The 17,598-nt window shown below is 39.9% G+C and overlaps 1 protein-coding gene across 2 annotated transcripts in view; it reads left to right on the top strand.

Annotated features, from left to right (window-relative positions):
* SLC12A4 (solute carrier family 12 member 4) overlaps window positions 1-17,598 on the top strand; it is a 47,572-nt gene that overhangs the window by 6,317 nt on the left and 23,657 nt on the right. Inside the window, exons 1-3 of one of the 2 annotated variants that reach the window (XM_058813804.1) lie at window positions 10,181-10,791; window positions 14,307-14,401; window positions 15,681-15,812. In XM_058813804.1, coding sequence (XP_058669787.1) covers window positions 10,620-10,791; window positions 14,307-14,401; window positions 15,681-15,812 — 399 coding nt within the window. In that variant the 5' untranslated portion in view covers window positions 10,181-10,619. Of the gene's footprint in view, window positions 1-10,180; window positions 10,792-14,306; window positions 14,402-15,680; window positions 15,813-17,598 lie in introns of those variants that run through there. The other variant, XM_058813803.1, reaches the window with a different exon arrangement.

Genomic DNA, 17,598 nt, shown 5'->3' with positions numbered 1-17,598 from the left:
AAAATTGCTGTTAGCTCCAATACATGGAGCAAGATTTCTTTGATCAAAAGGTCCATGTCTTCAACTTGTTGGTTCAAGGTTGCTCTTTAAATACGTTGTTCTGTGACCTGAATTACAGGGAAGAAAAATGCACCCTTTTAAGACATGGTTTAAAGCCTATTTGAATTACAATTTAGGGGTGTTTCCTTTGTCTTCAGTAACCTCTGAATTGGAAATTTTGCATCTCTTAATTGTACTAAACTGATTTTTATGCTCAGATAATAAAGTTTCAGGGTGTTTTTTTGTTTGATTTAGTAAAACCTCTTTCTTAATTATTAGTTTTCAATAGGCAACTGTTTAAATGCTGCCAAGTGATCCCTTAGCAATGAGTAGTACTGTTCTTGTTCTTTCAGTTCAGCTGCTTTGGATGATTTCTTTCAGCATACTTGGATTTTGTCATGCATGGAGGACTGAGCATCTTTCACAGTGGCTGCTGTAGCAATTGCCAAGCAAAAAATATCTTTGTTTTAAGCAGGCAACATAAAATACATACACAAATAATTCGTCTTTTCACAGACTCAAATACATGACAGTTAATGTGACTGTGTTTAAATTTAATAGGGTCTACACAAAAATACAGCCCTTAGAATGCATGTAAACCTCTGGAATTTGAATATGCCAACATTTTGTATACTGTAACTGTGTATATATATGTATATATATATATATATATATATATATATATATATATGTAAAAATATGTAACTCTGTCTGGAGGTTATTTTGTAACCTGTTTACTGCCTATTTCTTCCCTATAGCTTTCATTTTAAACACTATTTCACGACTGTCACTTCTGAACCATAAAAAGAATTCCTGGAGTGAATAAGTAGCATTTTTTTTCCTAGCAGGCTTTTAATAGGGCTTTAGATTTTGTGGTGGGTTCTAGGTATGGCTTGGAAAAGAAAGTTGTTTACTTTCCAGCAGTGTTAAATCATGTCTGAGCAGCAGATGTACAGGTCAGAACAGATCTGGGAATACATTTTCTCAGATTTTTGTTGCTGTTAAAGGCACCAGGTGGAGTTCTTTCTTAATCATCTTTTGATCTTCTTTGTGCTCTGTAGGACAGAGAGATGGAATTTGATGTGCAGAATAAAGTGCTAATTGCCCCCAAAAAGCTTTTACTCAATTAGCTGATGGATGAATGGGGTGGTTTGGTAACTTGGCACTTATGCTTTGCTGAGTGGATGCAGCTTTAGACTTATTGGAAATATAAATGAAATGGCATTTTGCTGAGCAGAAGATGAGAGGCCAGTGCCAGGCAGGGCTGGGCAAAGGGAGAGGGAGGAGGTTCTGCTGGGGGTGCAGAAAGGGTGATCATCATCCCACCTGTGTGTGATGGTCACAGTGCTGCTCCAGGAAGCTCCTCTGGGTAAGGCATGGTATTTCCACAGGTATTCACATCTTGGGCTTGCCTCATGTCTCCTGGGTTTTTGGCCCACAGGTCCATCCTCTTGAATGCAGAATGCTTAATTAGCTCCTTTCTGTCCCCCCAAGTGACCTGCATTGTCCTAGAAGCCCAGCTGTGTCATTGATTGGCACATGGCCTGTCCTGTCATGAGGATGCCATCCATCGATTGCTTTAGAAGGAGAATCAAAGCTGTGAGCTGCTGCTGGGGGCTGCCTTGCAGGGATTGTGTAACCACATCCTGGCAGAGCTGTGTGTAGGGCAGAGGCACTCTGTGCTGTGGAGAGGTTCAAGGTAATTATGCCTCAACAAGGCTACATGGGATTTTTTCCCTGCAGTCTAATTACCAGCCTTCAGTTTCATCTCCTACCAGTAGCCAGCAATTTCTTCTGTTTATCTGAGGGATTAGGAACATCATTCAATCACTGCATTTACCCTCTTATCATGAAGCAGACCATACAACCTTCTGACTTTCACTTCCATGTCAAAGGGAAAAAAGGATTTTTATGGTGTGCCATTAGAAGCTGCTCATTTGCTGAGTTAAGAAGGGCAAATTTGTTGAGACTTGCTCTTGCATACTTTACATTGCTGATTGCTGCAGTTAAACACAAGTTTTTATGCCCTGCAGTATAATTGTTTTCCATAAAATTATCTATAGCAATGCTACTTTGTTTTATGACCCTGTCTCTGTTTGCAAGCTGAGTAGCCCTGAGCTTAGTTACTGTGTGCAAAGTCCAGCTCTGGTCAGATCTGAGTCAGGACTGGGAGTAATTCTAGAGGATGGCAGAGCTGCTGCTGCCTCTGATGGAGGACAGCACATTACTGTTCCTCTTCTGCCTTCCCTTTGCATTCAGGAGCTTTGTCTTGCTGATCCTCTCCCAAATAGTACAAATGATCTTAATTTTTCTACTACTTGCTGTAGTGTATGTATTTGTATCTAGAGCTGACACAAAGGTACAAGTTCATTAATTGTCTTGCAGATCTGATTTTAGCTTCTACTGCTCCTGTATCTTTTGGGCTTTGTTCTGCTAAGGTTTTACCTGTCCAGCCTGTGATTTCACAATGTGAAGTGTTTGGCAGTAGTGCCACTTGGCCACTCCCATCCCCTCAACAGCATCCCTTCCTTTCCTTTCATTCCTGTTTGTGTTCTGCACCCTGAGCTGGGGCATGGCTGCTTTGAGAGCATCACAAGCCAACCCTTGCTTCAGCTCCTGTGTGGAACTTTTACCTTGTCCTCTTTGTCTAGGGCAGCACAAACCACTCTAAACTCTTGATGTGTTTCTGAGTTCCAGGAAATCTGGTGACAGTGTCAGGGGTTAATTTCTGACACGTGGTGGCCACTCATGAGAGGAGGTATAGCTGAGTCATGTTTGGTAAATCCCAATTCTGTGTAACCAGACAGTGGGATGATTATCTGCCTTGTGCTATGATGCCTTTTAGCACACATGCAAGGAGCTTTAAAGCTGTGACTCAAGGCAACACAGAGAGAATTATTTAATTGCAGTATTTTGTCTTTGCCCTTTTAAGATGCTGTATTGTGGACTATTTAGTAGAAGCTCATATTTAGCTGGAGCAAACTCACCATTATACATCTTGGAGTGTTTTCTGGCTTAGATTGTGTGCAGCTACCTAATTCCTGACTGGTGAAGCAGAAAAGTGATCTAATGTTGCTGATTGCTCTTTGAAGAGTTTCTCCAAGCTATTCTGTTATACCCACTTTGCTCTGAAGCTTTTGCAAACAGATGAACTTTCTGTAAAATGATGGTAAAAGCCACTGTGGCTTCTCCAGATATCTGACATCCGTGCTGTGCTGCACTGTGGGAAATGTGTGGTGCTGTTTTGTGAGACTTGTGCGTTCTTTGTAAATGTGTGTCAAAATATTTGTATTTAAGAAGAACAGTGGTTTTCTCTTTATCATGTGCAGTGTCAGAGCTCCCTCCACCCTCTGAGATGTTCAGTGGGAAGGAGTGACTCCCTTTTCTTGGAGAAGTATCATGCTGATTTGTAATTTCTTGTAAGTATTATGACCAGAGTTATTGTGAGTTTTGGCTGTTTGTAGCGCTTCACACTAAAAAGTCATCCTTGGATTTGCTTAACTTTTTTTTTCTTTTATTTTCCCCTCCTTGAAACATCCTCCCCCTTTCCTTTTTCCTTGGCTTAAAAGAAAAACGAACTCTCATGAACTTTGTTTTCACATGGAACACAGTACTTCTCAAATGTAAGAAATATCTGATGTTCAGCACTTTCTGGATGAGTTAACTGACTGAAAACCAATGACATTCAGGGTTTCACAATCAGCTTGGAAGTGGTTACCAATGTCTTTCTGCTGTCTTCCAGGAGTGAATGATAGTAGATAGATAGATGTCTGTAAATGTACATTGTGTAATATGCAATACACAGAATGTACGTACATTGAAATGTTCAAAGTAATTAAATCTCCTTTCTTCTGTCATTTTCTGTATCTCTGGATCATATTTAGCATTCTGGCTCTTACCTTATTTCTTTATACTTGTTCCCTGTAGGAAGTTTTGTGAGCTGGTGGCAATACTGGCTTTTAGGGGTCACTGTTCCCATCTGCTTTCTCTCACTCCAAGGTTTGTGCCTGTACAATTGTTTCTTTGCCCTGTGTTCAGCTGGAGGAGGGAATATGTACATCCAAAATAGTGCTGTGTGGTTTTTTGGGCTTTTTTTTTTGTTGTTCTCTCTTTTGTGCTGTGAAGCCCTGGTCAGTTGAACATGTATGGAGCTGAAAAGAATTTTCTGTATTTGATCTCAGAAAGAAAGAATACTGCATGGAATCTGCATACTGGTCTCATAGATGTGTGTTGCAGTCTTTCAGAGAAAGTGAGAACACTTTGTAGCAAGACAAGAGGCTTTTCCTGAGGCAGGGGAAATACCAGAATGCTGCTCCCTGTATTTAGATAGGTATGCTGTATCTGAGGTGTCCTCATGCATGTGAGGGGATGGAGTTTCGGGGAGGATAATCGTGAGAAATGGTTCTGGAGCCGTTCCACATGAAAGAACCTCTGAACTGGATTACAGTGAAATAAAGGTTGTTTTTATAGTGGGATTTTTGTTTCATCTGGCAGTGACAGGTTATATTATGAAAACTCCCAAGTGATGTGAGTTCCTAAATCCAATTTCTTAAAAGTGCCTTGGCATCTTTATTGACACAGGTATTCCTGGTGACTGCCCCTACCCCATCATGTAGCTAAATCTTAGTGAGGTGTGTGCTGGTGTGCAGAGGGTCTGAATGGGAATGGGCAGAAGGTGAGGGCTCTGGTAATTATGAAGTGGTGAGAATCTCTAAGTTAGTATTTCTCGTGTATCTTACATAAACCTTCCATTTCATCCTGCTGTTTCTATTTTTTTTTTTTTTTTTTGTGATCTCACATGTGGTTCATCCATTAATGGGTCATCCTATTCTAATGTATTGAAGATGGAAAGAAACAGATCACTGTTTTCACTTGAAAGCTGAAATGCCTGCAGGGCTAACGTCACAGAGCTACACTTTTCATGGCACTAGCAGGTTTAAAACCCTCTCTGGTTCCACACTCAGCCAGCAGCAGATTTGTGCCACACTTTTCTGAGTAAGTGTGCAAACAACTGCAATGTGCCTCTTAAATGTGGCTGGGCTTGGATTTCACAAGCAGCATTTTCTCTAAGATCTGATATTTGTGTATTTTCTCAGTGTTGAAAGGATTATAATGCCAGGATTATATCAGTGTCGGCTTAACTTTCTGTAAGGACCTCTTGCCTCTTGGAAGAGATCAGTCCAATTCAGCATTGCAGCCAGCACTTTGTCAGAGCAGGTAGAAACAGTTCTTTTGGAAATAGAATATTATTAAAGTTGTCCAATCCTCAAGACTTCACAGGGGAGGCATTTACTAAAGAATGTGCTAAGAGCTGGAAGAAGAATAATGGTAAACCAAGTTACTGAAAATGTCAAAGAACTGTTGCTAAAGGGTAAGTATTTTATGCTGATATTAGCACTTACAAAGAATTATAAGTGTTCTGAAACTATCAGTGTATTAACTGAAAAATAGTAATAATGTTTTCTGAAACACTGGGTTATTAAATTGCTAAATCCTTTGAGTTCTGTAGGGTCAGACAACTTGATGGGAAAGGCTGTTCTCTAATCCAGTTTTGAAAAGTACAGTAGAAGTCTTCACAGGTGTTTATCTAGGGATAAATCCAAGATCTGTGCTTAATTGTGTACTTAATTTTGTACTCTACTCCAGCCTATCTATTGCATAGGATATTGTCTGGGAACGTTTTGGCTGTTCCTTTCAAGCAGAGCACAAGCAAGTGCCATCTTTTGAACTCTGAACTGGTTCAGAGGAATGACTGTAATATCAATAATATGGCTTTTTATTTTAGTTTTTGGGTACAATTATGCTTTGTTTGTGTCACTTTTATAGGTGCCATCACTGTTGCTGATGATAAATGTGAACTGCAGTGTAGTATGTAATAAGTCTTAAGAATCACAGCTTTACTAGTTGGGTAAAATCCAGTAAACTCAAAACTATACTGACACTGTCAATTAACAGTGAAGTAAATAATGTTATTACATAGCAAAATAATGTTATAATAGTGAATGAACAACATATACTATTAACATGGGCATGGATGTCAGTAGTTTGGTGTTTATGCTGCAGTTTCTGATGGAAATGTGTGTCTGGAGCAGGCATGGGAGTGTTCAGTGTTGCCAGTGAAACTGATTTTTTTGAGCTTGTGTTTCAAGTACAGAGGATCTCAAAGCTCTCCAGGGAAAGATCTGTCCTTTTATTCTGCTGTGCTTTCCTCTCATCAGCCTCATTGTTGCGTGAGTTCTTATCTAGAGTGACTTTGGCCTTTATTTTGATAAAATACTGGGTCAGCTGGGATTTTACAGCTTGTGCTTCCCTCCAACTTCAGTGGAAATGACCTGGTAGTCAAGGTTTTGTGTGAACTGACATTAACAGATTTCAATTCATTATTTCATCAGCAATGCCTAGTTTGTAGTTTGAATGAGTTTTGTTTAACTAGATGCAATAGTGGTTATTTCCTGTTTCTCCTATTTCTGGTGTAAATACAATAATCCTATTTAAACCCCCCCCCCACCTAAACCAGCCCAGCCTCAAAACAAGAACTTAGTGGACTTTTCAAAACATTTTGAGAAATGTTTTTTTCTGAGCTTGGAATGTCACTTTGCTACTTTTGTCTTTTTCTTACTGCTAAATAAAGGAATTATTGTTTTCAGTTTTTAAAAATATGAAAGTTAAATCACAACTTTGTTTTTAATGAAAAAAAGTGCTTTGGGTACTGCCGACTACTTTGTAGCTAAAGTGAAAAATAAGTATTCCTTGTTATCAGATCCTGTAATGTCAGCAGCCTGTTCTACTGCCATAAATAAGTTTGTAACCAGAATTTTCATTTTAGAAATTCTTTGTGTTTCTGGCTAGTTGTGTGTTGTCCATGGAGAAACAAGTATTTCTAATAGGCTGTCTTTTTTTATTATTGCTTAAAGTTATCTTTATTTGGGACTGCTGCTGATGTTGGGTTAAGATTTTTGCTAAATTGCTGAAAGCAATTTAAGAAAAGAAGCAATGTCTGATTTCTCTTAATGAAATGTCAAGGTAGTGATATCTGCAAAAGCATAATTGTGCATTGAATTATTTGATATAATCTCAGGAATGAACCAAGAAAAATATTCCATAGCAGTTCTGAGAATGAATGAGTTTTGTTTAGTTCCAGCCACATGTGAGGAACCACATGAATAGGAGTAGACTTGGAATGTATTTGAAATCAAATTGTTGTCTGCATGTTTCTTAGGTTATATCCTAGAATGAGTCTCTTGGTTTACTTTGCAGCACTCCTGAGTGCTTGGCTGCTGGGGATTGGAGACACCAGGGTTCTTGGACACCTTGGTGAGGGTTTTCTGTTTCTCAGCAATTCCCAGACCTGCAGGTCTTGAGTGATGAGCAGAGCACTCTGAACTTCACACAGCCTTTGGGAGGAACAGTGTGAGCATGATCCTCACTGACATCTGGGAAATGGTGTCTCAGGAGCTGTTAAAAACAAACCAAACCCCCAAAGTGTGATAAAAATGGACATCGGTAGCTTTTTATGTTAAAACCTTATCCATAAGGCTGTGAACAAATTCCCTCTAAATAATCTGACTAATAAAACCTGATTATGCAATAATTTCTGTTTGGAGCAATCCCATTGTTTCTCCATTTTTTTTCCCAGTAGAATACCTACCTTGGGTGTATTCATTTGCTTCTAGGTCTTGTGAGAACAATTAAGTGTAGCAAACCTATTTTGATTTTGTGGTCAAAAATCAAAGTAAATTGTGCCTTAATTGCCACTTGTGTAGAAATTTGCAGAACATACTGACACATGAACATCTGAGAAAACACAAATAAATCAGAACTGAACTAACTTGCTTTCCAGAGTGGGATACATTTTGCCTGTCTTACAATATCTGTAAATCAGGGTTTTATTTAGGTTAGGCTCTCTTTAGTGGTAATTTGCAGCATGTCAGGGTGCATACACAGAGAGGCACTCCAGAGGTCAGCTAATTGAGCCTCTCCTTCTGAGTGAGGAGTGAGCCTGTGTGATTAGTTGGCTTTAACAGCCTGCTGTTAGATTGCTCACATTAAGGGAAACCTGCAGCAACTACTTGGGTATCAGCTCTGATTTTAATTTTAGATTCCAGTGTTACTGGTAGATGAAATATTAGAAGTATGAATATTTTTTGTTCTAATTAAAAAAAAAAGTCAGATCAAGTGGTGTTCCCTGTGCATGAAAATGGCTCAGTTTGTGCCCTTAACTATCACAGGTTTTGTGGCCAGTAATATTTGTGAAATAGTGTCTGAATAACTGCAAAATGTGGTGTTAGCTGCTAGACAGGGTATTTCATCACAGTGTTTGTTGCTGTGGTGGACACAAAAGAGCCTGTACATGTATAGTACAATTACAAGTGAGATACTAACTCTACACTGCTCCAGAAATTAAATTACATTGAGGGCAGGAGTGTTGGGCTGTCCTTTGAGCTGGTTTTCTAGGAAATACCTGCTGTTTGTTGGTTATAAGGGGGTAAATAAACCAACTTGTTTCTTGGTCAAGCTGAGCATTTCAGTTCCAGCTCTGACTTGAACTCTGATTCTCACTGAAATTATCGGAAGAAATTTAGTCCCTCACTTAGGATTTGGTACTTGAGGCAGGGAGGGTTGTGGCAGCCCTGCATGCCACCCTCACCTGTCCCAGCAGTGTCTGGAGCTCTGTGCAGCTCTCCTGCCTCTGGGCTGTGTTGGGGGCTCTGTTCCTCCTGAGCTGCTGGGAGCAGGCTGTGTGTGCCTCTGCCTGCTGCCATCAGCTCAGCTCTGATGTGCCTGGAGAAGCAAAGTGGCAGAAGTTTCTTATCAAAGTTCAGCCCTCTTCAGAATTTGCTTTTTCTTTGATGTTTTAACCTTGCTGTAGCTTGATTGGCATTGCTGTGTTCACTTTGTTGTCTGTGTGGGTCAGACTAAAGCTGGGCAGGCTCTGTCCATCTGTGCCTTCAGCACGTCTTAACTTGCCAGGTAGATGAAGTTTCCATGAGTAGGTGAGCATCTCTGGGTTAGTCATGTCCTGATGGAACAATCTGTAGTTTTTTAAAGATTTACTAATTTCTGCTTCTTTATCTAAATGTGATGAGGTAGGGGAGTGGTGGTTTTTGTAAGGGAGTTTGGAAACTGGCAGTAGAGGAAAAAAACCTTGACAGGTCAAGTCATGCAACTGCTCTTGCTACTTTCTGAATGATTATTTTAGTCTGGCAGAGCAGTCCTTATCATTGTGAAGCTTCCCGGTCTTTTCTTTATAATATTGTGTAAAGTATGTATCACTGTGCCTAATTGTTCAGTTTTCATTTGTCCTCACTAATCTTTTAGTTACTTTCATGTATGTCTTTTGTTTGTCATTCTCTCTAAATTCTGGATTTCATCCCTCGGTTACTTAAGAAAACACAATGGCTTGCACAAAAGGCTTGCATTCAGCATGCTCAAGCAGTGAAACTGTGTCTGGCCTAATCCTCTTCCAGAAGGAAAGCAGTAGCATGAATAGTGTCCTCCATGTTCTTAATACTTTTGAATTTTTTTTTAGTAAAGACAACATTAACCTTTTGGAGGAGAACAAAGTAAAACCAGTCAGTAGAATATCTGCTACAGTTTAGTCACAGTGTTTTTGCTTGGCTGTGACGCAGAAGTTTGGACATCCATTTATTGCTTTTATTCTGTTTCCTGAGCGTGTGTGTTTGTGTGTGGGAGCGTGCACACTTGAGGGTTTTAGGTTTTGTTCCATGGATCATCGCTGATGTTTTAAGGAACTCAAGTTGATAGTAGAACCCTGGAAAAAGTTAAAGATAGAATCTAAAATGTTAAGCTTTGTGCTTTCCCAGATCAACTGCACCTGTGTAAGCAGTATGATAAATTATATAATTGTTAGATGTGATGATTGTTTAGTAATTAAATGTAATTATTATATAACCATAAGAAGAATAGTGAGAAACTATGTTGGAAATTCAGAGAGGGGCTAAATTTATGTATACAATAGAACAATATAAGTTTAATAATTAACATGAAAGTTATGTAATGATACAGTATAAAACATGATCATTTCAGATGTATGGTCGGAGTCAGATTTGGGTTGAATATACCCCGATTCCCAGAGCTCTTAATAAAAAGCACTGCATGTAATCCCCCGTGATTATGTGTTTTTGAACGCTAACAAAGTGATCCACAGGATGAGGAGCTTGTTCTCTAGACCTGTGCCCATATCTGAGTAGGGGAGTAGAATGTTCAGGGAACTCTGCTGGAGATGTTTAGATAACTGTATAGTTGATGTGGTGTTTGCAAATAGAATTATCTGGTTTGGAAGAGAACTGGTAGGATTCAGAAATAAAATGCCTTAATTATTGAAAGATAATGAAGACCGAGAAGCAATGAAACAAGTGAAGAGGAAACATTAACCTACTTGGAATACAGTTTGAATACCTCAAAATTTGAGATTAATTAGGGACTAAGGCCAATAAATTATTCTCTGTTGCAGAATATTTAGCTCTCTCTTTGAGCAATGTCCCTTGCAAATCAATCTTGCATGATGAAAAAACTAACACCATAGCTACTGGCCAGGACCAAAGGCTTGATAACTAAGGATGTGGAGCACTGTGCCCATGTCACAGGATGGTGCTTGCCCAGGAGACTTGGTGCCTCAGGATGTGAAGTGTCCCCGGGTGCAGCTGGGGCAGGAATTCCCCAGGGTGGCTTTCCGAGGCCACATCCGCTCCCTCCCCAAGCTGATGGAGATAACGCGCCCGTCTCGTGCAAGTAAGTCTCTCTGAAGCTGCTGCTCTTGCTCACTGGCACAGGGAATGAAACCAATGCTATATTTCCAGTCACAAGTAGGTCTCTCTGAAGCTGCTGCTCTTGCTCACTGGCACAGGGAATGAAACCAATGCTATATTTCCAGTCACAAGTAGGTCTCTCTGAAGCTGCTGCTCTTGCTCACTAGCACAGGGAATGTACTGGAGAAAGTTTTTTCTGCACTGTGCTGCAGTCCCTGGTGTGTTTTGTCAAAGTACAGTTGTGATTGATGTTGAGGAAATGGTCGTTTGCTGGAGGTTTTACTCCTGAAATGGAAGCACAATGTGAGAAGAGAGAAAGTGAGAGGAATGCTTTGATTTAGAACATGTCTGTAAAGAAGGGATTGCATTGAACATGCAGCTGTGGTGAAGGTGATTTTTGGCTGTCATTTAATTAGCTGTATTGAAGTTAGCAATGTAGTAGTCTTGAATTAGCACACATCTCTGCAGCACCAGTTCTGCTTATTCCATCCTTGTGGAACTAGAATTTCACTGTAAAGAACTTGCATATAAACTTACACTCCTTCACTTCTGTGGAAAGTGTACAGTGTTTGAGAGGGACTTTAAGGTGGCACTTTAGTAGATCAGTGGGAAAGTTCACTTTAATTTTTGCGTTGTCTGCAGTAATTCATAGGTATGTTATTTCAGGACAATGGAGCTGCTGCTGTGAATGTGGTAAAAAGCCTGTAGTACATCTCTATCTGAACCATCTGGAAGAAAATGTGCCCTGGCAATTGCAAAATCAATACTGTATTTCCAGTCACTAGTTCTACTGAATTTTCTATTCAGTTTGAGCTTCCTGTGTGCAGGATGGTGTATAAAGCCAGCATGCCAAGAGGTCACATTTGGAAGGACAGTCTAATGGGAAGGGTCTGAGTGATAATTGAGTGTATAAATGGAGAATGAGAGAGAAGATAGAAGCTCTTTATATATATATAGAGAGAGAGAGGTCTTCTGAACAGATCAATTGTGAAAACTACACTGGTAGTAAAATGAAGATGCATCTAAAAAATAATAATCAAGTTGAAGATGCATTTTAAGTCACTGGTCTTTGTCAGGCTCAAGGAGTGGTATGAAGTAATCTTTCTTAACTAAGGAGAGGTTATGTGGATTATGGTAACAAGGGCATTGAGAAAGAGCAAAATAATTATAATCTTGTTTGAAAAACTGAGATTGAATGTATGAATGTACCTTGGCAACAGCAGGATTTTGTACATAAAATTGTTGAGAGTTTCTCTAAGTGTTATAAGTAAAAGAACACCCATTATGCTGACTTGAGACAGTGATAAGGTAGGGTTCCCAATGGAAGGAGGAAAACTAAGGCAGCAAAGAATTGCTTTAAAAATCACTCAGTGATAAAAAAAACCAGGCTGATATTTCAAACATTGTCACCTGAACCAGTATATAGGATTTCCTATATAATATAGGACTATAATACAGGAATTGAGGAAACAAACCAAAGTTGCCATGACCTTGCTGTGTTTAATAAGTGTAATGGAGAAGATACTGCAGAGACCAGAGTCTTGAAGAATCAAGCAGACAGCAGTATTTTTGTTGATGTCATAATTTGCACCATCATTTCTGTCAATTTAATGAGTAAAAGGTGTATGGCAGATAACTCCATTTCCTCAGCAAAAATTGTAAATGTACTTTAACCACAACAGGATGGGGGGACTGCAGCACACTGCAGCAAAATTGATCTGGTATATTCCACTACAGGTATAACAAATACAGCAAGCAAGTAGTTTTTGCAGATTTTAACCTTTGCTTAAGTTGATAACTGTTTGATTTTGATGCTGTGTTGTTAAGCTTACTGATGTTTTTGTAGTAATATAAAAAATTCTACAATTTTCTACAAAGTGAGCATCTCTTATGTGTAGGTGGGGTCAGCAAATAAGCTGAGACCCCTTGTAAAGGCAGCAGCTCATGAACATTTTGAGGTCAGTTGTCAGAGCTGTGAGAAGGGCACTGGGCACATAAGCACAATAGGATGCTCTTTTAATATATTTTTGGTCAGCTAAGTATTTACTTACAGAAGCTTTAAAATCCCTCTGTTCTTTGTGAATATTGTTTTTCCAACAGTTTTGTTCAAAGCACCTGTCAGCAATTTCCAGAAAATTCTACTGCTTTCCATGCATGCCTTCCCCTCAGTAAGAATAGGACTGAGTGTTCTCATAATTTCTTGGCTTAAAACAATAACTTTTGTAACAGTGTGGTTTGTGCTGATCACTGTGTGTAGGGGAGGAGTCTCCTCTTTGCTGCTAGGTTAATTTTGTAAGTTGATTCAAATTTCAAAATGCAGAGAGATTTTCACTTGAATTGTATTACAATAATTTAGTGTAGCCTTGTTGAATTGATTACTGTAACCATTTAAAGGATGCACCCAAAAATCCAGATATTTAATCTCTCACTTTTGGTGTATTCAATGTAAAGTAATTTAACTTGTAGTGTTTTCATTTGAGAAAATAATGTCTTTTTCTTTCATTTTTAATTTCTGTAGTGGTTACATCTGTTGTAAATAGAAAAAGGTATTCCTTGGATTAATCCTTTCTTAAGGAGATGCTCTTGGAAATAATTCATTTGTATTGGCTGGGAGAGCAGGGAGTGAAGAGGTACAGACAAAAGAGAAGAATTTTTGTTTGCTGAGCAGAGGGTAATGGGAGACATAGGTCCAAGAACTTATTTTGAAGATGGAAATCAATTTAATTTTTCCCCCTCACAGGTTTTAAACTGTAGTGCCCTTGGTTGGGTTTTTTTTTTTGCCTTTTTTTTTTTTTTTTTTTTTTTACTACTTGCTACAGAAAACTCTACTCATCTTCCATGTTATTTTCTTTTTAAAACATTGTTCATTGCATATGGGAATGCTCTGATTTTAGTGTATATTAAATCAGGTTTTAGTACAGGAGTATAAGAGGAGCCTGAAGAATGCGCAGCTTAAATGTTCAGAACACAGTGAGGGTGTTGAATGTCTGGGGATTAGTGGGCACAGTGCATAACCAACAGCATTTAAGAACTAAAAAGGTGCTTTGGGAGCTGTTTTGTATTATCATTACAGAATCTGCCTTTGAAGTGTTCAGTTTTAGTAAATGTATCTGACTGGGTTGGGCACACAGCTCAGAGGCTGCTGTTACCATTAGCAGCCATTTCTAATGCACAGGAGCTGTCCCAGTGCTTGCCACTGTTCTGTATAAAAACAGTTACAGAAGTGAGCACACACCAGGCACATATAGCACTGTAGCTGTGACCCCACTTGTAAATTTTACTTTGAGGTGTCTTTTTATTCCATTTTAATGAAACAGAGGAGTAGAAATAGAAAAAACTCTACCTTGAGAGTAACACCTTTGATATTGTTAACATTGTATGACTTGAGGTACTAAAAAGAAACAAATTCAATTAAACAAATGAGTTTTTCCCTACGGATTCTTCAAGGTTACAGCATCATTCTCTGCTTATCAAAACTTGCTTTTTTTTTCTTCACAGGTCATGGCAACCATAAAGAAAACAGTCCTTTCCTGAACAGTTCAGAAGCTGGCAAGGGAGGTGATTACTATGACAGAAATCTGGCGTTGTTTGAGGTAATTTCTACCTGGTTTTTGTACTTCTGTATGTGATTTGTGATCTTCCATGATGGGAGGGATTGAGCACCTCTTTCTCCCCCACCTGCCTTTTTGTGGTGTCCATCTGTTGTCGGGGCACCAGCAGGCAGGGAGGTCCTGTGTGGTGACAGAGCTCAGGAGTGGGGACAGCTGGATCTGTGAGGCAGAGCCAAAACTCTGTTTAACTGTAAATATCTGGAATTAGGGAGGGGCAGGCTCTCCTGCTGGAGGCCTTTTCCATAAGCACAGGACCACACCAGGTGTGCAGGCTCTCCTGTGGCACTAAGTGAAAGGAGGATCCACCAGGATCCCACAGGCCATGCTGCTCTCGTGAGCATCTTGTCTCAGCCCCTTCTGGAAGGAATTGTGATCAGATTTTTAAACATGTCAACTGCAGGTCAGATCACAGGAAGGAGTAAGAAAAGGGGTGCTTGGCTCATGTCATCCCTTTAGAGGTGACCCCATTTGGGGTCCATTTCTGCATCATGTACAAAGCACATCATGCTACTGATGCCACCAGAAGCTGTTCAAGGTGATACCCAAAGATATGATAAAGCTGCAGACAGTGAAATCTTTCTCAATTGGTTTTTATTTCCTGTGTAGAAAGTTGTTTCTCTTTACCATGCAATTCCTTATTGTGCTATCAGACATGCAAGATTTTAAAATTAAAGAGAAAAGGAAAGGGGATGATTTTGTTCTGGGACTTTTTCCTCCCCCCTGCCCCAAACCAGAAACAAAATTGGATGGGATGAGTATAAAGGTGGGAGGCCCTCCATACATGTGTCTCTTGGGAATTTTGTCTAGATCCACAGGAATTAGATAATATAGTTTTGAAAATGTAATAAAATCATCAGAGTGCATACTTGTCTACAATAAGCAGAGTTTAATCACTAAATCTCTGATTTGTTTGGCAGCTTGACCTTTTTAAAAGTATATCTGTTGATGTGAGTTGACATTAGAGGTACGTGCAAGCTGCACATTCATTTTCTCTAAGGCTCACACTTCTTCATTGCTGCAATTATGCTTTTCAGCACCTGAGGAGAATGATTCACATGGTGCAGACATTTTGGCCTTTTCCTTTCAGAAAATTAAAACCTCTCACCAGTGGTTGAGGCACAGTGAAATACTCTGTCATTTCCTGGATGATTTTTCTGGTGTGTTCCCTGGTAGCCTCAGGCATGCCCAGGAAGGTGTGATCCCAGCCACTCTTCAGAAGTGCTGTGAACTGCAGAAGCTGACTTGTTGTCTTCTTCCACAGGAGGAGCTTGATATACGACCAAAAGTGTCATCTCTGCTTGGCAAGTTGGTCAACTACACAAATCTTACTCAAGGTGTCAAGGAACATGAAGAAGCAGAAAGTACTGATGGATCGAAGAAGAAAGTATCAAAAGTAAGTAGAGATTCTCTCCATGGCCAAAAGTGATGATTGGGATGATTCCCTGTGGGATTTTTGGGGAACTGGCCTCCCTTGTGCTTGTTCTTAACCTCTCTCAGGAGCCATGACAATGTTGCAAAGAAATGACACAGAAGCTGTAGGGATACAGCTGTAAGAGAGAGCTGGGGCAGATGTGGTGGGTAAAACTGCACTGCAGTGCAATTCCCTGTGCTTGGTGTGCCTTTAGATAAGAAGGCTTTCAGTGGGCCACTAATGAAAACTCAACCACCCCCCAGCTTTTTCCTGGTGCTGTTCTGGCTGCCCAGTGGTATCTGACACATCTCTGCAAGGCAATGGCACAGGGTTTGCAGGAGACAACACCTGTCTGGAGCAGAGGATGGAGCTCAGATTGGACACCCTGGGGCAGCTCAGGAGTCATTCTGGAGTCAGGCACTTAGGCAGCTGAATTCTGCCCCAAAGCATTGCATTTAGATGGTTGGCCCTGGAATGGCTGCAGCAGGTGAGGTTGGGTTGTTGGTAGCTGATTTCTATCAGCAGGGCAGTGTTCAACTGCTCCTCTCCCCTCTGGCAGAGCTGCAGGTGCTTTGGTTACTGCTGCACCTGCAAGTGGTGTGCTTGCATTTTATGGCTTGCAGGCCTGTCAGTTTGTTTACAAGTCTTGTCAAAAGAAAGGTTTCCAGAAAAGCTAAGATAGCGCTTGAATTCTGCAGGTTTTCTGGCACTGCCCTACAAAGCTTGAGTCGTTTCAGAAAGAGATGGCAGTGATAGTGTTGCAAACCAATGGTGCTCTCAAGGAGTGAGCATTTACCCCATGCTGAACGCCCTTACTCACACTCCAGCTCCTTACTCTGCAGTTTTACACTGGGGATAACAAAATTGTTTTGTCAACGTGAAGCTTAAAATTCAATTTTATTTGAGGCCACATCCACTGAAAGTGTTGCAATATTGTGGTTAATTTTACATCATGACAGGACTGATCTAAGGTCGCCTGGGTGAAGTAGCTGCATTCTGGTCCTATAAACTGACATTAAAAAAGCAATTTAAACATTTTAATTATGATTTTCTTTTGTGTGGTACTTGCTATTACACTAATGGCTGAGTCTTGTCCAAAGTTTTTACCTTCACAGTACTAATGAGGAATGTCAGCTGCATCTCTGTTTTAGCATGCTTTTGGTGGGAATAATGTCAGGCATCAGCTGCTAATATGGTATTATTACATAATCTAAAATAATTTTCATCCTCTTGGTATCTGAAGCAGATTGATTATTTCCCTGACAAAAGTAGAATGGTGAAGGACACAATAGACACAGTTGTTGAAATTTTGAGGAAGTTGTGATCACTTTTGCTCTTTATTTGCTTATTAATTGCCTGACCAGAATACCAGGGTAAGCTGCAGAGCAATCTGGAATCTAGTCCCTTGCTTCCCTGATGGAAAAAGTATTGGGAGAATTTGGCAATGGGACTGCAGTATACAGTTGGTTAAAGCAAATGTATGTAAAACTTCACAGAGTAAAAATGAGGCAAATACCAGAAAACTGAGAACTTGTTTTCAGTCCCTGGTAGAGTACCATGCATGGTATGGTGTTAATAGTTCTGCATTTGGGTATGATTCATGCTTGCATGTTTTCAAGCTGTTTACTGCCATTAAAAAGGACTATTATCTTTATTAAAGCTTTGCTTCTATGGCAAAATGGAGTTCAGGTTTAATAACTGTGTTTTCCTGAATTATGCTTTCCCATGTCCCAGAAACGTGTATTCACAGACTTCTCAGATGTTTTTG

This window comes from Ammospiza caudacuta, chromosome 13 (assembly GCF_027887145.1).
Source record: "Ammospiza caudacuta isolate bAmmCau1 chromosome 13, bAmmCau1.pri, whole genome shotgun sequence".
In the NCBI taxonomy this organism is placed as follows: domain Eukaryota; kingdom Metazoa; phylum Chordata; class Aves; order Passeriformes; family Passerellidae; genus Ammospiza; species Ammospiza caudacuta.
This window is presented reverse-complemented; position numbering and strand designations above follow the sequence as displayed.